The sequence below is a fragment of the Dermacentor andersoni genome, chromosome 6 (genome assembly GCF_023375885.2).
Source record: "Dermacentor andersoni chromosome 6, qqDerAnde1_hic_scaffold, whole genome shotgun sequence".
NCBI classification, from domain to species: Eukaryota; Metazoa; Arthropoda; class Arachnida; order Ixodida; family Ixodidae; genus Dermacentor; species Dermacentor andersoni.
In genome coordinates, this window is record NC_092819.1 from 123,993,063 (window position 1) to 124,020,953 (window position 27,891).

At 46.7% G+C, this 27,891-nt stretch overlaps 2 protein-coding genes across 3 annotated transcripts in view; one reads left to right on the forward strand and one right to left on the reverse strand.

Moving 5' to 3' along the window:
- The window catches only part of LOC126523520 (NADPH oxidase 4-like), a 262,696-nt gene extending 236,122 nt beyond the window's left edge, over positions 1-26,574 (forward strand). For both annotated transcript variants that reach the window (XM_055066892.2, XM_050172121.3), the window contains exons 15-18: positions 18,246-18,354; positions 20,004-20,081; positions 21,709-21,809; positions 25,957-26,574. In XM_055066892.2, coding sequence (XP_054922867.2) covers positions 18,246-18,354; positions 20,004-20,081; positions 21,709-21,809; positions 25,957-26,077 — 409 coding nt within the window. In that variant the 3' untranslated portion in view covers positions 26,078-26,574. The remainder of the gene's footprint in view (positions 1-18,245; positions 18,355-20,003; positions 20,082-21,708; positions 21,810-25,956) is intronic.
- On the reverse strand, positions 14,066-14,770 carry LOC126524726 (uncharacterized). The gene has a single exon (XM_050173008.3). It carries the CDS (start codon positions 14,768-14,770, stop codon positions 14,066-14,068), a length of 705 nt encoding a protein of 234 aa, XP_050028965.3.
- Positions 26,575-27,891: the final 1,317 nt, after the last annotated feature.

Consider the following 27,891-nt stretch of genomic DNA (forward strand, 5'->3'; position numbering starts at 1 on the left):
ACGCATATTTACACTGATGGATCTGTTCTTCCAAGCAGCTCCGCGGCGGCAATCGTCATACCAGCCAGCGAAAGCTGCAACAATCAAATTTAAGACGACCCGCGTGACAACATCGACGGCAGCAGAGCTCGCAGCGCTCTTTACTGTTCTTCATCGCATTGGTGAGGAACCGCCACACAAGTGGACGATATTTTGCGATTCGAAGGCGGCACTGCAGTCTCTATTGTCACCTTTACGACGCGGACCGCACGAACAACTAATATTCCATATTGCAGAGACGTTAGACCATATAAGTGATGCAGGCCATGAAATAACCTTCCAGTGGCTTCCAAGTCACTGCGGGATTATCGGCAATGAACGGGCGGATCAAGCTGCCCGCTCAGCCCATACTGAGGAGCACCACGTCCCAATTCCTCTTTCTAGAACTTGCTCGGCAGTGCACCGCGTCGCAATGGAATGAGCCCCATTCAAGAAATACGCCACTGTACTCACTTGATCCCACATTAAGTCTTCGAGCGCCATCACAGCTTTGCCGTAGAGACGCCACGCTTTTATATCGACTTTGCCTTTACCAAAGCTTATGCATTCCGCATAGGGATGACCGATACCCCAACCTGTGACCACTGTGGCCATGAAGAATCAATTGGCCATATTGGCCATACAGAGGGAATGCCTTCACCACGAACTTGACCAACTGGACGACCAACCGCTATCCGAAAAAAGAATTCTACAACATCGACAGGACCTACCGTCACAGAAGAAGGCCGTGCAAGCGCTACGCGCTTCTTGCGATCTACCGGCCTGTGTGAACGACTTTAACTGGAACGCCTTTTGTGTGTGTGTGTCTCCATGTGTGCGTGTTTCTTTTCTTTCCTTTTTTTAGCGTTTTCCTCTCTGTCAACTTTCTAACCCCTATCCCCCATCCCCAGTGTAGGGTAGCAAACCGGAGACTCATATCTGGTTAACCTCCCTGACTTTCCTATTCCTTCTCTCTCTCTCTATGAAGGCTTATCATTGCCATCATAATGCGTTCGCCATTTAAGCTGTTCCACATTAGCCGATCAGTACGACCGCTTCCTTGGCCGGGGCGGCTGCCGTAATAAAGGTGGTGGCTCATCGTTACTCTGACGCCATAAACCAATCGGGGCTCCTGGGCTCCCCTCTCCGCCTTCGTCTCGTTCATATCTATAAGGGGTTCAATATAAGCATTCGTTTATGTCATATCTGTATAGTAGCTGACAAAGTGACAATTGAAAGGTTGCATGTATGCTGTCGAGCTCAAACACAATTTGCATAGATCACAAGAAAATTTATTCACCCGTAGGCTCGCATAGAACTGTGGTGTGAACATTGAGTCCCGTATAACGTATCGGATATGAAATACATCGTACTCGAGATAAATAAACCGAAGGAGCAAACAAAACAGTAAATTGTTTCTGCTTGACACTGGCTTTGCCGCTTCAGCTTCTAGAACAACTATTACAGGGCACATGCAAAAACATTATTGTTAGCCTCGAGTTCATCATCACGATTGAAACGTGGTGCACACACAAGTACAAAGTCTCAACTCAGGCAAACTGAATTAGGGCATCATTCTGGCTGTACGAAAAGTTTGCCTCGAGTGACGGTTAGGCATCACATAGAGCTGTGCTGAAGAAAGTCGGCTTCACCGAGTTTGAACACCTGTTCTTCTAGCTGACCCCATACAATCGCCCATCGTTTGCGCAGTCTGGGGTGCATCGCTTTATTTGATCGCCGAGATCGTTCTGCCATGTTGCGGAAGCACCACGAAACGTAGCTAGCGCTGTAGCAGGCGAGACTTGATAAGTGATCTCGGCGCCGTGGTGGCGGCACGATGGATATTCCAAACGTTCTTGCAACCAGCTTACAGAAGTCGTGTGTTGCAACGCACTCCTTTGCTGCATGCGCATTGGTCTATCTGATCATTCGGTACAATATCCCAGTCTTCAACTGTGTCTTGTAATGCCCCACTCGTATTTCTAATAAAAATCCATCACTTGAGACGACAAATAATGGCGTGTGCCTACAAACTTCACTTATCTACACACCGTCAAGTGGTTTCGCGTGTTGAAACAACTGTTTTCCCCTTCAGATTGGTCTTGGGGTCACTCGTTTCAGGGTGAAGCGTGAACGTCTAGCGAAAATATTATGTGTGGCTCTAATATCAATGCCCGCCATATGTACCAGTTTAGCTTGAAATAACGAGCTTTTCTTTTTCAATGGCCTAGCATATATATATATATATATATATATATATATATATATATATATATATATATATATATGCAGAGAAAATTTATTGAGTCGTGTGCGGACTCCAGCTGGCTCGACTATCGTTCAGGGGTCATGGACGGGGGCCCTGTGTTTTTTGTGGGCGGAGTTTCTAATTTTTGGGCTCTCACTGACCACAGGTTGCTAAAAATATTTTTATTGCGAAGCAATACTACTTTAGGTCGCACTTCAGCCCGTTCCGTGGCGAGGCGGTGGTAGGCACCATTGACCTTTAGCGTGACCTCGCTGCGTGACGTCACACCACGTGACCTAGAGTGACGTCACACCAGCTGTGTAAAAACGGGGCCCCATCTGACGCCGTCGCGAGGCGAGGCGGTAGCCACCAACGGCGGCCTAACTCCCGCTCCTCTCAGGCATTACTGAGTATATTTACTCAATTACTACCAGCTGATCCGAGAATAACACACTATTGCTTCGCAATCACCAGGCTTAACCAAGCTAAGCCACGGCCGTTTTTTTTTCACTGGATGATCAGGTGCTGCCGCACACTTCGATGGACATATGAATCAACGCGATCTAAGAAATAACTTTAAAAACTTCAACAACGCACACACATTAAGGCAGTTAATTACATTGTGTAAACTCTATTGCATTTCTCCCATCTTTTCTTGCATGGTCACAGGGCTTATTAACCCGGTACTAAGTGGCTGATTGAAGGCACAGTCACCGATTGGTCGGCGCACCGTCACGTCCTGATTTTGCGTTCCTGTTTTCTCAGTAGCTACACAGGTAGTATCGATGAATTTTAGCTCAAGAAAGGGCTAAGTCATTTATTAAAGAAACTCGTAGAGAGCACTACTGGTTACCAAAGGGGAACAAAAACAAACTAATATGCTAAATACTTTTGGTTCACGCTTGCAGCAGACAGTTTTCAAATCCGTGTGCGCGTATTGCTGCGAACTTTGCCAATTTCTTTGAATAATAATGCTCCGGTATTCGGTGTAGAGGAGGATAGCATGCCCTCCTATACAATTTCGTCTACGTATACCGCCTCGTAAAGCGCTCAAGTTGTGCAGGTTCTCACCGAATAAAAATATGTTTTCCAGCTTCAAAACTGCTTCGCTGGATAGCTATAGCCTTGTTCTTAAGAAAATTGTAATTTACTTAAACGGCGTCCCGTAATGCGCAGTGTAGACGTTGAAGATGCCGGTCCATGTCACTTCTCTGTGTTGGCATGGTTTGTAATGTGGATGTCATAACATAAAGGTGTTGCCACGGTGCTGTTTGGCTGTGGGGTGCGCTGATGAACTTCATTGTAAATCGACATTTTCAGGGCTGATACCTTAATTTATGTTTAAGCCTACCTCCTCAAGACCATGCTTCTAAGGCGCTTTCGGTAAAACGACTTTATAGGGCCCTTCTAATATGAAAATCAACATGTAACAGTTTTAAATAAGTGCAATGAATGGATGTTAAGAATTGTAGAGGTACCAATTTTAATATATCTGGTTTCAAACAGTATAAAACTTGAAGACGCAGTTGGAATATTATAGGCAGATAGGAACTTCAATGATGATATAGCGTAAAGTTATTCCAACCTGTTTCTAGTCCATTTCTCTCGTTAGCCTTCCGTGACTGGTCAAAAATGCTTAATGCCACGCCTGCTTTGCCTGTCTGTCAGGAAATGTCAGGAAAACCTCGAGAACTCCCCATCACGAAAACTCCTCACCAGCCTACACGCTGAAAATTCATATATAGGCCGAACAAAAGAAAACCTTCATTTCTTTTTAGATTCGAAACCTTTGTCACGGTTAGGCTTCGCCATTGGTGAAAATGCTTTCGGACCGCACCAAGTGGACCTGTCTGTCACGCGATGTCACAACGCCGCGGAAACTCATTGCGTAAAATTGACATGTACGCACTAAGGGTGCATTAATATGCCGAACAAAATTGAAATATTTTTTTTAATAACAGCAGGCTGCCCCGTTTCGAAAGGAATAGGAGCTCGATGTCCACTGAGCGCTCCGGCATTGGCTATTCGTAGCTCCCGGCAAGAATTGATTTCTTTACGTTTAATAAAACTTTTGCGTAACAGCGAAAAGTTTCCGCGCCCTTTCGGCACGTATACGACGTCGTTTTGCCGACTCTTCTTGACTGAGGAGCCGCCTTAGCTGCATTTTCGACGCCGCGGTGTACGCCGCCGCAATCGGCTACGAGCCACCGCAAACCAATCGGAGAAGCCGGCACCCTCTCTTCACTCGGCTATCTACTTTAATTGCTCTATCTCGACCCCACGTACACTCTATCCTCTTTTGTGCTCTCCTCGCCTCTGGTCAGCCAATTAGATAAACAAAACCTGCCGTAGTCGATGCTGTGCTTTTTGAAACCAAACAAGAGTCGCCGTATAAAAAGTCGCAGTTGCGCCCGAATGGCAGATTGATTGCAATATTGAATAATGGGTAGTCGTAAAAATTAATCGTATTTTTATAGGCAGCAGTACCGAGCGAAGTGACAGTCGTGCTTTCTATCTTTTCAACGCAAAATGAGCGCCGAGAACATGCAGTACGCACAAAGCTACGAGCCGCCGACGCACCTAGACCCAGGCCCCAACTGCGACCGCTCCCAAGCTATTGTCGCTCGACCGCGCATATCCGCTAGATGCGCAGTTCGAGCCGGAGTAAAACGCCGCCCCACACCTTACCCCCACCTCCGGTGCCTCGCGCACGATGGTAGACGGTACGCTTCCTCCCCGCTTTCGTCTTCATCGCGGGCGAGATTGAGCCGCCATGGTCGGCTCCCCTCGCACGCCTTCACTTGCAAATGCAGCGTAGGGCGGGCGGCGACAGTGTTATCCCCCTTGTACTTTATGTGGAACCTCACGACGACGGCGACGACAACGCGGGGGCGGAAATGCGCTTGACGTGTCCATATAATTGCTATCGAATAAAATGGAGAGTTTGATTGGGCTCTTAAAGCAACCTTGCGGGCCAGCGCCCATGCTTGCGCTGGGGGTTACGCAAATTTGAGGTCAAGAGGTTGGAATAGAGTCATAATGGAATAACTTTACCTCGTAGCACCCCAAATTTTATGCGCTTGTCGCTACATTTTACTGCGCACTCAAGGTACCACCACTTTTGACGGGAGCTGCATATGCTAAGAGACGCGCAAAGGGAAGTGCGCAGTCGCAGGGATCCTCATGAACTATCATCGTCTAAATCTTCGTATTGTTAAACGTCGTGTTTTAGCTTGCATATGGACACTGCAAATCATTACCTTACTTTTGCAGGCGCAATCTTTTCATGTTTTCTTGTGGTGTCTATAGTACGCTATTATTTTATTCGAATCCCGACTTCGAGCATGCTATGATTGAAAAATGTACAAGAAATAACAATGATCAACCCGTCTTGTCTGAAGCGTTCTGGGTCTCACGAATCTGACAGATCAGCGTCACTTAGCTGCAGAAGAACGTTGATATCTGTGTTATGCAGGAACCACGTTGTAAATCATAACAGCGTTAATGAAATAGCCAAGTGTGCATAGGCGTATCTACAGGGGGGGGGGGAGGCACTTGCCCCCCACTCTCAGAACTGCGCCCCCCCCCACTTTTGAAAGCCAGCTATACGGCGCCTGGAGTCCGGACCAAGATCACTCGAGTCTCCAGAAAGCCGCTTGAAGCCCTGATAATGGTGTCTGGCCTCTCGACCAGCTTCGCGCGGAGTCTCGTCCACATTGGTTCTCCTGGGCACTCATCACTGGTATGTATACAGCACACGGGGTCTACTTGGTTCCAGCTGGTAAATTTTCCCACCTCTACAAGTGTGCAGTTGTCTGTCAAGACTTTCATTCGGGCTACTTGGTCTGCCCTACTAGGAACCTCAATAGTGCAGTTGAAGTTCCCAGTACTTTCAAGACTGCTTTCATATATTTGACCGTGGAAGGTGTTCTCGCGGTGAAACTAGAGGCGGCACGAAACGTAGGCTTCTCGCGGCCAGCGCTCTTCATCACGCCAGCGTTGTGACAGCGAGTGCTCGTGGTCATGGGGTGAGATGTTTGTATTTGCCAGTGCGTGCGTGACACTATGCTTGTCATAGGCAAATCTACCGGTGTCTCTGTGTAGGGGTGTGGGACATGCCTCAACCCTACCCCCCCTACACAACACTTGTGAAAGCGGGCACTGTCGGTTGCACAATTACAAATCCAACAAAATAACAGCTGAAGCCAGGTTTTCTGTCGGAATTGCGGCCCCATAATTGCGATTTCTTTCACATATCCCCTGCTTGGGCAGCTATGGTTGACTTTCAAGCGCCGCCGCCACGTGTTGTAGCAGTTGACGCTCGGCCGGCCGCACTAAGCAGATGATTCCCTCACGTTGTCACGCATGCCTGCATTGCACAGAAACCTGTCGCTGAGATGTCCCAAACAAGCTTAATCTGCCATCCTTTGCATGGTCCCATGTTTGTTGGGGCCGTCTAGCTTAGCCATCTTTGAAAACGCAAAATAATATTCGCTTCCTATAATTTTCTGGTAATGAATCAATGTTGCCATTTTAGAGCCTTTGCCGCTAGGTTTAGTGACTTCTTTGCTCACTTGTCTGCTTACGGTAAAATTTTCAATTGAGCAATCCCCGACTTCTTTAGGGTGACTTGAATGAACAATTGGAGATAATTTAACGACTTATAAGTTCTGCAGGTTACTTGAAGAATGGCCTTTCTAACGCAGTTTAATTTTCAAAAGTTACATGGAAGCGACCGAAACTCGCTGTACGACGCATAGGCTCCGTGCCCAAGAATAACCAACGGTTGCCTTCGGATTTGTAGCCTTCACATTGTGATTATGCTTTGCAGCACATTGATAATCATAGCCTTCCCATTGTGCCCACAAAATTGAAGTTTCTGTGTTATATGCACAACCTATTACAATGGGTTTAAATATTCAGGGTTTAGCGGTGTCACTAAATCCATTCGACTGGTAAACATGCGCTATCGTGTCAAAGAGCTAATTTACCAAAAGTAAATGGAATGAATTTTTTTTTTTTTCAAACATAGAACACATCAGTTGAATAATGCTTATCGACTGCGTGAAAAAAGGCATAACTATTGCAATGACTGAGCTCGTTCACGTACCACTGATCAAATCGCTTCCTTTTCTTACGGTTTTCGGACTAATCAGTAATTCACGGCATCTTTGAAGTAGATCGAGGGCGAAAATGTTGTATTTGACTTGTAGAAAGTTCTGGTAATTGTCATCGCCGTGTTAACAACATGTGACCAAGCGCGTTCCGTGGAATCTGGTTCTGCTACTACGAACGTCCAGAAGCACAACAAATTTGGGGATAGTATGTACACTAAGGGCATTTTCACAATTGGAAAACTACGTTGCTTGTGTTCTTTTGAATCGTGCTGCATTTGTAGCCTTCAATTCTGAAGGTAAGGAAGAAGTTAAGCTGTCATTATCGGTGATGTAAATATTAGAGGTCAGCGATCGTATACTTACTTTTTTCGAGTACGAATAGTACGTATTAAATATAGGCGCACATGTTTACAGAAGGAATATTTTTTCAGTATGATTAGGAACACGCTTTTACTCAATCGGCTGTCAACTATCACGGACAATTAGGATCACTTTAAACACAAGAGCATTACAACCGTCATGAAAAGGACTCCACGAATAGCAGCTTGGCACCTTTAAAGCCTGGTGGCAAACAAACTTTCCAAGAATGACAGGGTGCTGTATAACCAACTTTTCAAAAACGAAAAGAAATAGTTGTTGAAATGTATCTGAAGTTATGTAAAAAGAAAAGTAGAAGTCAATGAGGTATTTGTGTGCTAGAGGCAATAAGTAGCCTGTTACAAGGAAAACAGCACTCATTTCAACGTAAAAGACAAAAGTGCTACATGGCCATACTGCAAGAAAGGCTGATTAGCAGGCCAGAAGCAAAAATACCCAGTTGTATTGCATGAAAAGAAGGAGATCCGACGGGTCCGGTTTTGTAACGGATCTAACCTTCTGAAATTCCACCATAGAATTTGTTTTATGGGAAATAAAGACATTCATTCATTCATTTAAGTTATTTGCATATTTTATTGAATTGTAAAATTGAGAAAGGGAAACAACGAAAAAAACAAATTGCTAACGGCGAGAGCCGAACCCACAATCTCCGCACTCCACGCGCCTTGCACTACCTAGTGTGCTACGGGAACGGCAGTTCCCATGTCCCATGCATTCTTGGGTATTTATGTATGCTCACGAGATCTAACACAAGGAGTGTTAACCAGCGCCGCACTTCTACCGCAATACAGAAAACAAAGCTTGCATTACCGTTTTGTTCCTGCATTGCTTCAAAATACTCACTCGTTGCTTCACTTGGGATAATTATACTTTGGTAAACTGTGTCAGCAGCTGGAGAACAGTCACCCGATTTTAACATAAAAGTTGTGTTGGGCATTTTAAACAAAATAAAACAATAAAATTAAAACAACAAACTACGCCCTGCCTGCTGCACCTAACTATTGCAGGCTGCACTCGATTTTAACAGAAAGTGAGAACGGCATAAAGGAGAGATCCCTCGACCTTCACCACTAATGTATCACAGGTACCCTATTTTAACAGTCGGATTTTTGGGAAATATTTGGTTAGTTTGGATATTCTAAAATACAGAATAGTTCGTTTATGAATACGGATGAAATATTGCACACCAGTATTTGTATTCAAAGCTTCGAATATACGCCCAGCCTATAACCATCATCATCATCATCAGCCTGGTTATGCTCACTGCAGGGCAAAGGCCTCTCCCATATTTCTCCAACTACCCCGGTCATGTTCTAATTGTGGCCATGTTGTCCCTGCAAACTTAATCTCATCCGCCCACCTAACTTTCTGCCGCCCACTGCTACGCTTCCCTTCCCTTGGAATCCAGTCCGTAACCCTTAATGACCATCGGTTATCTTCCCTCCTCATTACATGTCCTGCCCAGCCTATAGTAAGTACATTAATAAAACTAAAGCCCTCTTTACCTTGCTGGTAAATTCAGTTTTCCTTCAGCTGAATGAAGATTAGACCAACATGAAACTTCTAGGTAAATGATTTACTTCATGTTAGCTTGTATTAGAGTGTTTCAAAACGCCTACGTTCTTAATATCCACTTTATAGCTATAGCCAGCATTTTGGTGACTTTTCTGTCTCACTTCAGTGGCACGCTTCAGACAATATTGGCAACACCAGACTGTATAGTATCATAATGTGGACTGAAAACCAGATCTTTCGACGACAAAGATAACTTTCACTGATGCAATTTTCAACCTTAGTTATTCCAGTGACAATTGCGTAATCAGCAAAAGAGGCGATATTTACAGTAAGTCCCACCTGGACTCGCTATGAGTATGCTCCGCCTAGTTATGAATAAGAACTTCTGTATAACCTCCAATGAATAGTTTGCAATAACGCTGCGTGTCAATAACGCATGAAATAAAAGAACGTGTCATTCTTTAATGGTCTATATATATATATATATATTGAAGGCCCCTCGCCTTCGCTCAGGGGGTCCGCGAGCCGCTACCAGCACGACAGAGGACCAGTGGCGCAAAGAACAAAAACCGCTTTAATTTACGGTAATATGAAACACTCAAACAATTACCGCAGCCTCGCGGCCAAAGAAGAAAAGAAGCAAACAGCAAAGAAGCAAAGCAGCAAAAAGCAGCAAAAGCAAAGAAGCAAGCAGCAAAAGAGCGAGGCAACAAAATATACAAGCCAAAGAGAGCGACGAAAGAACGGCCGTTACAAACCATCAACCAACACAATCTTTCGGTCGATAACACAATGCATAAAGCAAGCAAGCACCGAACCAGGCGCGCAAACACAGTTCCAAAAGCGAACAACAAGAGCACTCTTTCCGCGGACACAATGCAAATACGCTTTCCCCCTGCTCTGCAGCACGCTCGGAAAGAAACCTAGACGGGCCACGCCCCACCAGCGCCTCCCCAGGCCCGCGCCCCGGAAAAAAGCCCCCGAGTGCCGTCTCCGCTGCCTTCTTATCCGGCAGCCGCCTTCCCGGCGTTCCCCGCGCGAGTTCTCACGATACGCGATCGGTGCGCATGCTCCATGCGACGAGTGCCGTTGTGGCGCGCGTTTCAAAGGCTTCCCCCGTGCGCGCTGCAGAGAGGGCCCAAGGGCCCGACACTCCCCCCCGTACAAGACCGGACACCCGCCTGGGTGTCCAACAACACTATGTAACAACACTATCTAACAACACTATCTAACAACACTATCTAACAACACTATCTAACAGCACTATGTAACAGCACTATGTAACAGCACTATGTAACAGCACTATGTAACAGCACTATGTAACAGCACTATGTAACAGCACTATGTAACAACACTATGTCCAACCGCACCATGCATCGTCCTAGTCGAGTACATCACGGCTTTTGCGAAGCAAAATGTTCGGGGCAGTTGGCATGCCATGGGCTGGAATGGTGTCTAGCGTCGTTCGGAGCTCCACGTGACGGCTCCAATTGGCACGGTTAGCAGGGTTAGCTGTCTGATGGGCGCTCGTAGCATGCTTTGAGGTCGTGCAAGCTTACGGGCCCTATTACTCTGCTGCCGTGTTTTTCCCGCAGTAGGTAGACCAAACTAGAAATACGCTTCGCGATCACGTAAGGGCCATCCCATCTAGGCGCGAGGGAAGCAGCAAACCCTTTTGCAGCATCGCTGAGTGGGTGCGTGCGGCGGAGCACTTCGTCGCCGACTGCGAACTCTAGGGGCCGCCTGCCTTTGTTGTATTGGTTCCCATGTTCCAGGCGGGCAAGCTCCAAGTGTTCCCTGGCCTCCTTCAGAGTGTGGGCCAGGCGGCTGTAAAGATTCTGTGTGAACGTGGAGTAATTGCGAGTTGGTAGTTCAGAGCCGTTGGTGAAGGCATGCTCAATAGGAAAACGGAGCTCGCGACCGAGAAGAATAGCCGCTGGCGTAAACCCTGTCGACCGGTTTACTGTGGTCCTTGTGGCGAAAGCCATCTCCTGGATACGAACGTCCCAGTCCTTGTGCCGCTCGGTGAAAGCCACCAGCATTGCCTTAAGGTTTCTATTCACACGCTCCGTGATGTTGGCTTGAGGGTGGTAGGGTGTCGTCCTTTTGTGCTGCACGCCAAGAGCTTTGCAAGTGTCAACGAATATCCTGCCTGTGAAATATGTGGCATTGTCTTTGATAAGCTGCGCTGGAAAACCGAAACGGGTGAATGCTTCCAACAGCCTATCCCAGATTATCTTAGAATCCAGCTTGCGTAGCGGGTACAGCTCTACCCATTTGGAGGAATGATCAGTGACCACTAACAAGTATCGATTCCCTTTAGCTGACCTGGGGTATGGGCCCATAACATCGCATGCCACAATTTCCCATGGGTATCGGCTCTCAACTGGTTGCATGAAGCCCGGTGGCTTCCCTCCCCTCGGTTTCACGGTCTGGCAGGTAGGACATGTGCGAACGTATCGGAAGACATGCTTTCTCATGTGCGGCCATGTCACGACGCGACACAACTTCTCAAAGGTTTTCTTTCCGTCGCTATGACCGGCGAGGCGGGTGTCATGAAAGTACCCTAGAAAAGGCTTCCGCAGCTTCCTAGGCACAACGACACGGAATGGGGACTCACCGCAATCCGTATCGGCAGCAGGTATATACCGCAAGAGCAGGCCGTCGTCTGCTTGCATGTAGCAGTCGTAGTTGCCGTTACCGGCAGGGTTGGCGTCGCCCAGTGCCTTGCGTATCAAGTTGCACTGGTCGTCGCTTAGCTGGGCGTCGAGTAGCTGCTGGCGGGAGATCAGTGTTCCCCAGGCGTCCACAGGCACTGCCACAGCCAGGACTTCGGGTGCCGGCTCGCCATCCCCGGAGAGTGGTGCTCGGGACAGGGCGTCCGCTACCTTGTTGAAGGTGCCTTTCCTGTATTCTACTCTGTAATTATATTTCTGAAGAGAGAGGGCCCAACGGGCTAAACGGCCGGCTGGGTTTTGTAGCTTTGACAGCCATGTCAGCGCCTGGTGGTCAGTCTGAATAGTAAAGTCAGCCCCATCCAGATACATGTCAAATTTCTTGAGTGCAAATACAATTGCTAGGCACTCTTTCTCTGTTACGGTATAGTTCCGCTCTGCTCCTGTGAGGGTGCGACTTGCAAAAGCCAGAGGGTGAAGCTTTCCTTGGTGCTTCTGAAGCAAGACTGCGCCAATGCCATACTCACTTGCATCGGTCTGCACGGTGAATGGCAGGTTGAGATCGGGAAGCAGCAGACGTGCGGTATCGGCGATAGCCGATGACAGAGCTCGAAATGATCCCTGCTCCACGTCAGTCCAGTACCAACTGGCACCTTTCCGTAGGAGCTGGTGGAGAGGTCTTGCCAGGTCAGCGCAGTTGGGGATAAAGTGGCGGTAGAAGCCCACCATGCCCAAATACCGCTGCAGGCTCTTGACGTCTGTTGGTGGTGGAAGCTGCAGTATGGCCTGGAGTTTCTCCTCGTCAGGCCGGAATGTGCCTTGCTCGACAATGAAACCTAGGAGGTTGATTCTGGTCGAAACCAGTTGGACCTTCCGGGGGTTAATGGTGATGCCTGCAGCCTGCATTCGTTGTAAAACTGTGGTTAGGTGAAGGAGATGCTCCTCCAGGGTTTTCGAGAACACTACCACGTCATCCATGTAAGCCATCGCATAATTGAATTTGGCGTCTTGAAGCACAATATCTATTACACGCTGAAAGGTTGCCGGTGAATTGCACAAACCGAAAGGCAATCGCACAAATTCGAACAGTCCCCGATGGCAAGTGAATGCAGTCTTTGCAATATCGCAGGGGGCGATCGGAATTTGCAGGAAGCCCCTGCTGCAGTCTAAAGTAGTAAAGAACTTTGCGGACCCAAGTGAATACATCACTGAATCGATTGATGGGAAGGGGTACGAGTCACGAACTGTGACAGCGTTCAACCGATGGTAGTCGACACACAACCGCGCCGTGCCATCTTTCTTAGGTGCTAGTACAACAGGGAACGCCCAGGGGCTCTTAGACGGTCTTACTGCACCGGTAGCAATCATTTCGTCCAGCGCACTATCAAGAAGTGCCCGCTTGTGGATGCTCAGGGGCCGCGGATTGAAACGAATTGGGCGGGCGCATCCGGTGTCGATCCTATGAGTCAGCACATTAACGCTGCCAGGAGCTTCCGTGAAGATTTCGGCAAACGGTTTAAGCGCTGTCTCGATTTTGGTCTTCTCCGCCGGAGATCCTGTGAAAGACTTCAGAACCGTGAGAATACCACCACCAGTCTCGGAGACCGCAGAGATATTGGCGGTAAACAGATTTGACTGTGCTTCTCGTGGCTTAGTCATGAACTTGAGTGGATGTGCATGCATGCCGTACTGGTAGGTGCCTTTAGAGAGATCGAGAACGATTCCTGCTTTGGCTATGAAGTTACGGCCCAAAATCACAGGGCAGGAAAGTCCGGGAAGGTGTAGGAAGCGTTGCCGGAATTTTTTATCATTGATGGTAACCGTTAACCGGGCTGCTGACGTAGCGGACGCAACGTGAGCGGATGCCATGCGAAGGGTCGTGTTTACACTTCGTAACTGTAGACGTTTCGTCTCGCAGGCACTTTTGACTCGATCGCCGAAAACAGAAACAGCAGAGCCGGTGTCTAAAATAGCAGGTACTTCTATGCCGGCCATTTTAACCGCCACCAATGGTGTTTTCTCAAGGTGGGCGTCAAGAAGACTGAACGTGGACGGCAAAGCCCTCACCATTTGTCCGAGATCCTGGGCGGCAAAGGTGCGGTGAATGAATGGGTCTAGCGCCCTTGGGGGCGGTACCATATTCCCCGGGCTTGCAATCTAAGAACCGTGCACGCGCAAGACGGCTCGAGGGCGGCTTGAGGCGGGGGTGGAGGCTGGTAAGTGAGCTCTGCCAACATCGCCGCCTGAATATCGGACGCCGCTTTAGCGAGATCGTCAAGCGAAGAGAAAGTACGGCCCCTTAGATAAGCCTGAAAGCGTGGGTGAGATGGTCGGATTGCCCGGGTGGCTCTTTCCGTTTCTGGTGCTGAAGGATCTGCGCGCTCGTAAAGCTCCTGAAAGGACCGTATGTATTCTTGGAGGCTTTCCTCCTCCGCCTGACTACGGGCGCGAAGCTCGTCTTTCATGCGGACGACGTAGTCTGGGGGGAGGAATTCTGCTCGCAGTAGCTGCTCAAAGTGCGTCCAACTTTGGAATGACTGGCGACGACGCCAGCGGGCGGCGGACCCAGTCAGGGCAACGGGCAAAACGCGCTGAAGAAGAACGTCATACGTAATGGCTTGCGCGTCGCGGTAATCTTGCATTTCCAGAAGGAAGTCCGCCACCGATTTCTTATCTGTGTGGCCTTCATATGTAGGCACAGCGAGCTGCAAACGGAAGCTGGCTGCCTGGTTTGTCTGATGCTCGAGCAGCGCGGTCAGCTGGGCAATAATGCTGGACATATCTTGTCCGGGCGCGGCTTGGCCCTTTTTATCAGGCATCGTACTAGTGGTTTGGCGAGTATGATTTTCAACCGCGCCCTTGTTGACTTTACGCGAACGTAGGTGCATAAAAATGCCGGCGGTGCATCTTTGGTGTTGTAAGTGGACAGGAAAAGCGGTCCGACGGAATGGTCAAGCAATGTCAAGCGGTTCTGCGGAGGCAGGATGGCGCGGAATAGCGGAGCGCAAGGACAGCAAGAGGTAGAATAAAACGTTCATTGAGCTTACGCGGGTCAGAGCGGTTGGGTACAGATGCAGGAGCTGTAGGACCCAATGTTGGAGCGAGTCAAGTAGGCCTAGGGGGAATTGCCAGCTGCCGCGAGATGGGGGCGGTTCCCTTGTTCCCGTGCTCGTGGTCCCTGCGGTGCGGAAGCGTACTCCAGAACAAAAAGAAAAAACGAGAAAACCACGTTGGGCGCCAGATGAAGGCCCCTCGCCTTCGCTCAGGGGGTCCGCGAGCCGCTACCAGCACGACAGAGGACCAGTGGCGCAAAGAACAAAAACCGCTTTAATTTACGGTAATATGAAACACTCAAACAATTACCGCAGCCTCGCGGCCAAAGAAGAAAAGAAGCAAACAGCAAAGCAGCAAAAAGCAGCAAAAGCAAAGAAGCAAGCAGCAAAAGAGCGAGGCAACAAAATATACAAGCCAAAGAGAGCGACGAAAGAACGGCCGTTACAAACCATCAACCAACACAATCTTTCGGTCGATAACACAATGCATAAAGCGCAGAAAGCAAGCAAGCACCGAACCAGGCGCGCAAACACAGTTCCAAAAGCGAACAACAAGAGCACTCTTTCCGCGGACACAATGCAAATACGCTTTCCCCCTGCTCTGCAGCACGCTCGGAAAGAAACCTAGACGGGCCACGCCCCACCAGCGCCTCCCCAGGCCCGCGCCCCGGAAAAAAGCCCCCGAGTGCCGTCTCCGCTGCCTTCTTATCCGGCAGCCGCCTTCCCGGCGTTCCCCGCGCGAGTTCTCACGATACGCGATCGGTGCGCATGCTCCATGCGACGAGTGCCGTTGTGGCGCGCGTTTCAAAGGCTTCCCCCGTGCGCGCTGCAGAGAGGGCCCAAGGGCCCGACAATATATATATATATATATATATATATATATATCCATGGCATGTTTCTGTGGATTATTATTATTATTATTATTATTATTATTATTATTCTTGTTTTGAACACATATACACAGTTAACAGGAAAGGGAAAGCGAGGAGCAGGCTGGCAACTGCCACCGGAAGGAGCACAACGCCTGCCTACTCTTCTGAAGGGAGGTGACAGTAACATAGAAATGGAAGACAGGAAAGAGGGGAGGAAAGAGGAAAGGAAGAGCAACAAGACAAATCTAGAAACTAAAATAGAACACAGTACACTACGCACGTTGTTCTGCCGAGTTTCCACTCTGCAGTCGGAATTAAAGTGACGCCGCGTCGAACAGCCTCCAGAATTATCGACCACATCCATGGCTAGTTCGCTATGCGGCTGATTGTGCTCTCCACGACGAGACGCCAAGTACAGCTGCACGCAATCACCGTTTCACCGGTAGTAGGTTCACACTATACACTACAAGGTGCTTGAACCCGCCACCTCCCATCTTCAAAGCAAGAAGCGTTAGGGCACAGTACTGATCACACACAGTTGGGCCGGTTACTGAAGGTCACGCTACAACAAAATGTTCAATGTTCACGCTACAAACGTGCACCTAAGTTAGTTAACTCTAGAAACATTAGTAGGGCGCGATGGGCCTGATCCCGTTTAGACGCACAACCACTGGGGTATAAACATTCCTCGAGTGTCGCGCACCGCAGGCCAAGGAGATGATAGTTTCTCACTAGCGACATGCGCTGCGCACTGAAAGCGGGACACTCAAATATAAGGTGCTGAAATGGGTGACCCAATTGGTTTAAAAGCACACAAAAAGAAGGAATGAATGTTCCACACGTTTCTTCTTTTCTGGCGTTTCGTCCGTTCTCGACTGATATTTATGTCTCTCTCTCTCTCTCTCTATATATATATATATATATATATATATATATATATATACAAAGACAAACAAAAGGATAGAGATGGCTTGCCCCCCCCCCCTCGAACAATGGTTGGTACTCACTTGGGCGTTCAAGTCTCACAAGCAGGGCGCTCGTACAACCGTAAAAGGTGGAACTTCAAGTACACGTCGAGGCGTGCCCAGTCAGCACAGTTTTTAGGGACACGCCTTGATGTACGCTATACTGAGGAAAATACGTGAAATACCACGCCGACAGAATGGCGGGCACCATTCTGTCTGATGCATCATTTTCCTCCTCTTTGAAAGAGATCAAACCCGTTGCGCTCGTCACGATTGTTTCGCTGAGATGCTCGGTGGACGTGCGCTCGTGTTGTGGAGCGAGCCTTCAGGTTCTTCACGAAATATTCGTTACCTAGAGCATAGACGGTTGTGGTTGTTTTCGGCAGGATATGCTTTCGTAGGTAATAAACAGCTACCCGTAACATTCTACCTGTATCATAATTACTACGGACTGCATGCGAGTCGGTGAGCACAGTGACCTGATCTCAGTCAGAGTTTGTGCCCATGGCAAACGCGATCGCCGCTTCTTTCGCTTCTGTACTTTGTCTCTGCAGCATTATCAGGGCTTTGAAATTGCGCAGGGTAACCATTTCATAGCAAGTACAGAGATGGTGCTTCAGGGGCTGAGGCTTTCCTTAAATTGTCGTTAAGCGTTTTACACCTAACATAGACGATTGTGGCGAATATGGCGAAGCAGTGACACTCTCTTGTCGGTCCGTCATCTTTGCTTTCTGTGGAACGCAATAAATATATAAAAATATTTTTTTAACTATAACAGAGCTATTTGACTTGAAACGTCTTTATTTAAAAGCAAAAATATCTCCATGCGCCTTCAGTATTTGAGGTCTGCGCTGATAGAACAGTTGAAAATATTTTCTGCCTGCATTTGGCGTGCATAATTGTATGACGCCAGCGTTGGTCATTGTTATAGCAGCTTCCCCATAGCGCTTATTGGGACAGTTTTGTACGTCAGCTCAAAATCTCATGACATTTATAAAAGAAAAACGGTGTGTGAGGTGTTGACATCTTGGCGGCTTTTTCTGATGCCCGAACGCTCATTGACTTGATAGAATTTCGCCTAGCATGACCTAAATAATATTGAAAGTGACACGCCGGAAGTGCGTTCTTTATTGCGCGTGTTTATCAGGGTCACGTTAATCGCTTCCACGCTAATAAATATTTTGTGAATGCACCTTACGCATGCACCCTGTTTTCTGTGTGTTTTTGTTAACTCAGCGTGCATTTCCGCTTTTGCGGGGTAAAGGGACAGTCACGCTTTCACGCCCATGTATTCAGTGAAAAGGAAAGTGATCCAAAATGATGTTACATGACTGTCCTAAAGGGTAGCTGTTTGCGTACCAGAACAAAGGGAAGTGAAGTGATTCCTCGCACTTCTCCTTACAGCTCTTCGAAGAACGTGCTGCGAGTTGAACGCCTCCACTTAGTTTGGGTCAGCAGAAGCATCAGCATGTTCACCACCTTTGCGGATCACCTGACCAACCTTCATTACGAGGTACTTTAAGGCTTAGCGACTCATTTGAAGCCTTCGCATGCCGAATGGAGCAGGGATATAAGCGTGACTGCTACGTAGTGATATATGACCGAAACAACCAAAAAAATATTCTATAGCCTGAATGTGGCCCTTCCGAATGAAAGCAACGAACAAACACAAGCAGCAGACGGCGTATTGCTCGCTCAATCTTCCACTGATGCGTCATTTTGGGCAAATATTTTTGTAAACTTCAATTTGCATATACGTTGGCCGAGCGAGCTGACAAGGTTTTTCCGTCACTTCATTCATCTAAACGTTGGTAAATGAAAGCATTGTATTAATTGAAGAGCGCTATGCTTCTTGTTACGTTATACGAGTGCCCTTTTTGTAAAGCCCGCGTGTACATTAAAGTGCCTAGTCAGAGTACGACACCAGTTTATCAAAACGAGAATATTTAATGAACAGCAAGTTTTATAAGTTCAGCATGTGTGTTGGAAAGTAACGCTATTGGAAGATTGTGGAGGACATTTTGTTTAACCACCTGGAAATAAAATCGCATACACAAAAGTCGAATGCGGCAGCTCATGTCACACGAGGGTCGTCTAAGGTCACTAAGGATTTGTATGTGTGAAACATACTTTAGAAAAATGGAGTGCATGGGTATCTTTATCATGTTCGTTACAAAGCACCGAATTTTCTTGACGTAAGTTATTTCATAAATAGACAAATTGGTTAAAATATATAAGCTGCCAAAGTACATATGTAAAAGAGGAAGGTAGCCATGCCACCTTAGCACCCTCTTTACACGTGTCATCTCCTAATAATGGCTGTAGTTATAAACGTAATCTACATGGATATTATAGGGCACGTACATGCCCACCGTCTGTAGTGAATCAATAATCAAAAACGTTTACATCATCAAAGGCAGTTTTGAAGAGGCTGAAAAATTTGCCCAGACATTTCGCGCCAGGATATAGGCACGTAAAATCCTAGCGTTGACAAAAAACTTTTATGTGAATGAACACAGTGGTGTAATTACGTTTCTGGATAAGTGCGTATAATTATTTGGTGGCGATATGCAGCTGACACGTAAACTAAGCAAGTGTGTCATAGAGGTTCGCGAATTCCATATGAAATGTTTCGTCTTTTGCAATATTCGTATCCTCCTACGTAGCGTTTTTATGATATAGCAATAACAGCAGATTTACACTCATCCGCTGATCTACATAGCGGAAGCAGTTACATATGAAATGACTGCGAAAATATTGAGTGAAATTATGCAGTGTAGTTAAAGATCGCTTCTTTCTTCATTTATTAAAGGCTCTTGCGCAGCCGCCTCACTTATGCTACTTTCAAATTGTGTTTTAATACTTCTTGTGCCCTTTGCCGTTTAATGCCCTTTAAGTCGTCACTTGCATAACTTAACTACTGGAGCAGATTTCTCGACTGCAGCTATTCAAATGCAATTCCTAAATATCGTAACCGTTGGTGCAAAAGCCAAAGAAGTAACGCGAGCGCGAGATTCAGTGAACTGCTACACTTGTAAAGCTGGAGTGGAAATAGGAAAACATTACAGCCATCAACTCACGTAGCGCACAGCACTGTCTTCCCAAGTTTCTATTTATAATGTGGGCTAACAAAGTGCCTACCTGTTATTGTCTTGCCTGCAGATGTGGAGACAGAACTTGCCCGATTTTTTCACCATGCACCTTTACGTGACACAAGGTAACCCACACGGTACTATGTCGGTAAGCACAACGTCTGTACTGCGTGAAAACTTCTCTGTGCCTCCAAAGAGCCTCGCAGTAAGCCGAAAACTCCTGGCCAGAAGCGTAATGTTTCATTGCGTGATATCAAACCACTTCAAGTCATCAAAGTCCATCTGCAGTGCACTCACATTAACTGCGATGATACATGCGGTTTATCTGCAACGTTCGTGTCAGAAAGTCGCGATTTCGTGTTGTAATATGAAAATGCTCTATATAAATGAAATCGGGGGACTTGGTCGCACAATAAACATACAAAAAAACGCTCTATATAATGCGGATAGACTACTAAATATTTCCTTTCAAGTGCTGCTCCGATGTCTCGGTTATGTGTCTATAGAGAATCTAAACACCTGATATCGATGCTTAATGGCGGAGTAGCCAAGTTAAGAGTAAATGAAAATGGAAAACCTCCTCGTTGTGCTCATCCTAAATTGCGGCGAGCCAGTTTTTGAAACAACTCTGAAATTTTCATGTTCTTTTGATTTATTCTTTTTTTTTTTAAATTGAAGACGAAGCTTTCGAAATAATGACGTGGTAGCCAGATTAAAATTCTGTTATTCCAAAGAAGAAAAACAATCATTTAGCCACATCTGAATAAAAAAAAATGTTGTAGATATTAGTGGTACATGCGATAAAAAGTTTTTAGCATTACGTTGGGCCTTTTTCAGGTTCCGGGTCCATATTGCAGCGTAGCTGTTGCCTGTAGTTGGTCGGGATTTTTCGTGTCCGTCAGCAGAAAAGAATCGAACCAAAACAAAGTGCAGATTGCCTTGGAATCATCCGATACAACACACAGCTCAGTATTCATTTCAATAAAGTAAGTCTGAGAACAAACGACAAAACCGCATGATGGACGATAAGGCGCCTGTGAACAATGCGAGGCACGTTCCTTCTCCCCGCGTGTGTTTCCCGGTAAAGATTACGCATGCACAAGCTCCTCCGTTGGGAAACGGGCAACAGCAGCATACAGATCAGTGAGTCACGTCACAAAACTTCATATTTAAAAGGGAGACCTGCCTAGCAACTCATTCATATCATTGCAAGGCCGCTATCGTTAGACCACGCAAAGTTAGGACTCCGGAAGAGCAGCGTGAATACGATGAGCGAGCGTCCTAGAGCGCAAAGTCGTAATGCTCAGCAGCGGTGTCATCCACATGCGTGCACACACAAGCATAGAAGCACATCGCGTGCGTCAGTATAAACGACAACATGGGTCAGAAGATTTTCGACGGCAACGAATTAAGCTTGAAGCATTCAAACTTGGACACATTGAAGCTTAGGCCTAACTTTTGATGTATTGTCCAGATTAACATGCTTCTTTCATTGCCGTCCTCAAAGTACTTCGATTTTATGGCGACAACCGTAAGTGAGGCTGTCCTCAAGCGCCAGGAAATTCGCAGCTCTTCCTGTCGCCTAACGGTGATTCACCGTTCCACACAAGTTAAAATTTTTTAACTTCATCGTCCATAAGATAGTGAGGCGGTGACCCGTCTCTGCCGAGTACCTTGCCTTTTACTCGGTGGCATAACTGCGTGCAATCGCCGCAAGATATTAACATGTGGGTGTACTGTAAATGTCAACTGCTTTTCTTCCCCCTTTTCTGCAGAATGAATTTTGGCAGAAGTACCAATTACTTGCGAACCGGATACGTGTGGGAAGACCAGATTGGTCACGTCTGTTTCGTGAGTGGCAGACGGTATACCAAAGGTGAGATCTTGCAACAGATAGTACGAAAATCTTCCGTCATTTTCAGGAGCGTTTCCACGCAAGCTATGTTCGGACTTTCGCACAAAGGGATAGTGTACTAAAGAATATGAAAGTTACGGCTGTGCAACTGAACTACCTCGAGCAGTTGCTCGCTGCTATCAGGACATTTGTCAAAATGGCATGCTTGACAGGCTGTAAAGTGCAGTGAAAAGTGTGGGGAAACTGCAATAGATAATGAACCAATGAATAATTCGCAACAATGAAGCAAGAAAATGCTGCACTTTTTCACAAGTGAGTCGGCGAATTCAATCATGCCGGCTCATTCTCAGAATTAACGTGAGCATGAGTCTGCGTGTGCCCGAGGGCATCCTCTTGGGGGCCGCTCTGAGTCGCATTGAAACAGAGCTTCTGTGTTTCTGGGTGAGTAAAAGTAAGTCTGACTCACATGATTCCTGAAACTACATACGAGGCTTTGTGCACGTGATCCTGAGTTCATGTCTCCAAGACCGCAACCTGTTGGAACCAGTTAGCGCTTGTAAATATGTCAGAATAACGGCTATAATAGTGTCTATGAAATACAAAGGTACTGACGTGAGCTTCCTTATTATTCTGCAAGCGGTACGCCGCGTAAGGTGTGCTGACACCGCCAGTTAAGGGGGAATGAAATTTGAATGAAATTTGCAAAGTCCGTGTATTTGCACCGGGTGATTTCAGAAATGCAACCATTTTCGCCAATGATAAATACTATTATAATATACAAAACAGTATCTTCTTTATTAAGGGCCTAATTAGCTCATTAACACGAAGTAGGTAACATTGCAACGCACGGAATAGATTCTGAATGTTCATAGTTTGTCTTAAGCTCTAAAACGCTGTCTTAGGTCATTTTGAAGCGAAGCTATAGGTTGTCAAACGTAGCCATAAAATGAGCCCACCTTCCTAATAGAAAAATAATAAGTTGGGCATTTGTTGTGCGTAACTTTGGGAACATTTAAGTTTGCTTTAAGCTAGCATAGAATAACCACTTATAGCTTACCATAGACTGTGAACATTCGGAATCCATTCAGTGTGCTGCACGTTATCGTGCAAGTTCCTGTTATTGAGCTAATTATGCCCTAAACAAAGAACATCGTGTTCTGGATACCATAAGAATATTTAACGTAGCAAAGAATAATTGCACTTTGGTAATCAGCTCGTAAAAGAATTACGTGCAAATTTCATTCAGATTGGTTAAGGAAATAAAGAAATTAATTTAGCTAATTATGCCCTAACAAAAGCATCCTGGTCTTGGATATCACAAAAATATATTCATCGCGGAAAAATAATTATTGAGCTGGTAAATAAACATTATGAAATGAGCTGGTGCATATACATTAAATATGCACATTTCAACTTGTTTTTTAAGAACGTTCGGCAGCATGTTACACTCGTATAACACGAATCTTTGCCAGTCTGTGATTTCCGAGAGCTGTATTCTGTCGGAACTCAATCTTCTATGAGTCTCATTCGGTGATTCCATGAAGCTGAGTGAGCACAAGTGAACATGAGTAAACGAATCTGTGAGTCGGCATAAGCACTAGTGGATCTGTTGGAGAGGACAGAGAGCACGTACACGCACTTCAGCTCAGAGGTGTAGTTATGGCGTTTCACTTCCAGTGGGTAAAGCTGGGCCCGATCCTGTTCTGTCCGAGTCACTGTGAATAAGGCCGAGTGTGATTTTGATAAGTGCTAGTTTGAGTGAGCTGTAATCTAAACATATAATTTGTGATTGAATTTGAATTATTTGCATTTATTGTGTGAAATTGCGGCATGCCATAAGCTTACGCGATGAAAGTGGCGCAGGTTAATTCGTTTTTGTGATGTTTAACTTTGATGTTCCGGACCCGTATTTGCAGAAGCGTTTTAGGTAACAGGTTATGTTTGTCGGCCGGTGTTCGGGCACTCGTCACCCATCACAGCCACGCCCATGATAGCGAGGGCACCCAGCGTGGTTGCTCAGTGGATGGTGTTGGGCTGCTGAGCAGGAGGCCGCGGGATCGAATCCCTGCCACGGCGGCCGCATTTCGATGGGGGCGAAATGCGAAAACACCCGTGTACTTAGATTTAGGTGCACGTTAAAGAACGCCAGGAAATCAAAATTTCCGGAGTCCTCCACTACGGCGTGCCTCATAATCACATCGTGGTTTTGGCACGTAAGGCGCCATAATTTTAATGTTGCATAGCTATGCCCTCGAGCGTCTCGCGGATGCCTACGTCACTCCGGAGGGAAAATTCTTCGGAATAAGGGCAGTGCTTGTTCTTCCCACATTATGCGAATTATCATGGCTGACGTAATGCTTGCTGCGTTTACTGGATTTAGGCTGGTTAGCATGGGTGATCGACGGATGAATTTGTGCACACTGGTTAACGTTGCTTCAGTTCCATTCTATTTTTCCATCTCGGTTCACCGTCCCTCCCTCCCTCGCTCACTTCATTCACTATGTAGTACCGTTGACTTTCCGGCCTTCGGCGCAATACTTCAGGTGTCCGCACTATCTTACCTGCCGCAGTGACACGCTGACTTCGGCTATCTAACCTCGGCGTGAGGTTAGATACGCGATTGCACGCAGCGGCGGTAGCAGCAGCCTCGGGCAGGCTGAATGCGAGAATTGTGTACTGAGCTCGGGCGCACGGCACTACAATGTCCAAGATACTGATCCAGGACCCTCTTCTACGCGTCTCTCAAAGCCTCTGTGTTGCTTTGGGACGTTAAGGTCCGTCAATCATAGAATAGTGCGCCTGTGTTTGCCCAAGCGAAAAACTATTGTAAGCATTTACGACAATGTCACTGAAAAACCCGCAGCCAGGGAAACTGTATTAATATGTGGCGCTTACCTTACGTTCTGGGGAGTTCGAATTTCGTCAGCGGAAGGCTCCATTTCCATGCGACCATAATGCGAAAACGCTTGTGTATCGCGCGTTGGGTGCACGTTGAAAAATTCTGGCTAATGTAAAATTAAATTGTACGGTTTTACGTGTGAAAGTCCGGATATGATTGTGAGGCACGACGTGGTGGGAAATACGGGTTAGTTCTGACCACATGGGGTTCGTTAACGTGCGCCCAATACACGGGCGTTTTTGCGTTTCGCACCCCATCAAAATGCAGCCGCCGCGGCCGGCATTCGATCCCGCGCCGTCGGGCTTAGCAGCGCAATGGCAGAGCTACTACGCCACCACGCTGGGTGATCTAAAATTATTCTGTAGTGCCCCCTTCCTGTCCTCTTTTCCAAACTGCGGTGGCTCTTGTAACCAGTCTATCGAGTTCGGACTTTCCACCGGATATTTTTAAAGAGAATATCTCTCTGCAAGAGCCGGAGGCGTTTTCTGTATCGGGCCAAATGCGCGCGCTTAGCATTCTCGTTTGCGTGAAGGGAGCTGGCTCTTGAGTGTATATATATATAGGATGCTATAAACGTATAGGATGCTATATATAAGGACCTGTCTTTCCCATATGTTAATGATGTAATTGGATATGGGAGTTATGAGGAATACGGATATTTTTTCAGTAGTTTAGTGCTAGAGTAAACTACAGTTTACTGGTCAAAACTGCGACCAAGCAGATGCGCAAAACAGAGAACCCTAGGATAGCATGCACGCAAGGGTTGCGTTTGTTAATTTAATTGGGCTTTTGATGACGTATATTCGTTGTGATGACGATATTTAAATATAATTTGTTTCTTCAGTGAGTAATACCGTAAAACCAAGGCCAGCAGCCGGGACATTTCCAAGGGTAGTAGAGATCCTGGTGCGGCACTCAGCAGAACCCAGAAAGCAGCACCTATTCATGGCGAAATAAATAAAAAATATTGGGGAGGCTATCGCAAAGAAAATTTTGCTTAAAAATGTAAAAACATTGACCCACTTACATAAATATTTGCTGTTATTTGTCCAAAAGCGGTTCACACCCCAACAGAATGCTTTTATTGTCAAATGACCAATAAAGTTTTAAACGCGCCACCATGGTAGTCTTGCTGTTGATCCCATGCATTTCGCGGACCCACTGTGTTGGGTGGCTAATTCTACAGTGTCAGAAAGCTATTATTCGATTACTTAGGTAATCAGCTTCGATGGTTTCTGCACATTTTTTTTTTTTACCTTACATGTACAGGCAAAAGGTCGCCGTATTTTCGTGCGGACCGGCCTCACTCAACAAGGAAATCAAGAAGCACTGTCACATCGCCACCCTGGCGGGGCACAAGTTCGCCTTCTACAAGGAGAGCTTCGCCTGAGACTCTCGTATCCGCGAGCGGGACAAGCCGAACGAGAACGCCTCACGTGCTGCCGGCTGCACTTCCCAGTCATTGCTTGTGATACTCGCTGTTTGCGCTGTGTTGTCTTTAGAAGTGACCTGAACCTCGATCACCGGAAACTCAAACCTATTGTGCATCGGACTGTCACGGGAACGACGCTCAGCAAATGCCTCTGAAAGTGAAAGCTTGCATCGGTGATGCAACCGGTCTTTTGTCTCGAGGACAGATGACTTCCGGGTCGTTAGACCTTTCCTTCAGAGACGTTCTGTTATTTGTTGTTGACTGCTGTGTTGTGCCTGATATCAACTGCTCCGTTTATTTATTTGTTAGTTGATGTTATTTACCGGCAACGCCCCCGCTAATACGCGTTTCAGATTACGTTTACTTTAGCGCGAGAGAGTTCCTTCTGTTGTCTCAGTACCAGAGCTACGTTGTTCTTTTTTTCTTTGACGAATAAACATAAGTCCTAGACTTGAGACATGTTGTTTGCAGCGAGTGTCTGTGTCATTCTTCTGCAGAGTCGATGGAACGTGCCTTTCGGGGAAAAGTAGTTGAGCATGTCCACATTCAACTTTGCCACTTGGACGGCAAGCACTAAATCTGCGATAACGTACTCATATACATCAGCCTTCATGAGCCATCGTGGCCAAGAAACGTATTGAAAGAGAGACACTGCATATTTCAGTTAAACGCGTTCCTCAGCCACCATGGTGGACCCTGCGGAGAAAGCGGAACGTTTATCCCGCATTAAAACGTGTCGAAACACAACGCATAACTTGCTTTGGCTTGTAGAAACGCGCCTGACTACGATGCGAGATGCGAAGTGAATTTCGGGGACGAAGGCATACCGTGGCTTGTTTCTTCATCGTAACTTGTTTCTTCGTCACTACCTGTAAGTAGGTCCTTGATGTGCAACTCATCTAATGCGCCAAGCATACTGAAGCGCCGGTAAGCATAAGAGAAAACGGTAAAGGTGTTTTATTTCACCTCTTTTAACCAAACGTTCGTGGCCTAACCGTTAGAACGCCGGGCGTATCTGCTGGAAGAAACCAAGGCCTGTCATATTGTCGAATTCACCACTCTGTCAACTCTCATTGGTCCACTGGGCAGCTGAGTGAGCCTGTGTTTAGGGCTTATTAACTACCAGATCGAATTAAATATTACGCACACTCAGATGTGTATAGACGTGTATGCAGCTACCATACTCTGTTGCAAGATATATTTTAGCGCCATCGCCATAGACGACAGCACTAGTCAATAAGACCTGTAATCAATAAGACTACTGGGTCTAATTGATCGCAAAATTGCTAAGTAATGGCCGCAAAATTAGTATTAGGGATAAAAATAATCCCGAAATGCTATATCTGCGCAAAAATTTGAATGCGAACGATCCAGCGTTTCAATTAGCTGGAAGTGTTATACCCCTTCTCCCCACTCACCTTCGTTACAATTTATCTCGAAGTCCATCTGTGTGTGCAGTTTTCGAAGTCGACGCAACGACTACAAGCTATGGAATTTCTCAGCTGCGGCTTAAGTAACATGTTCCGTGAAACAATTACACATGCTTGAATACTATATGTGACTCCTATGCTTTGGGTCGCGGGAATCGCGCCACGTGACCACGGCTTCTAGAACGTGGTCCACAGGGTCAAAAGGGAAGAACTTAATGCGAAGCCCACGATGGCGCAGCTGACGAATATTTGATTGCCAGTAACTCCAGTTCCACGACTCAAATATGACGTTTAACTAGCATTGGCAATGATCCCAGCACATCAGGTAGCCCTGCACGACTC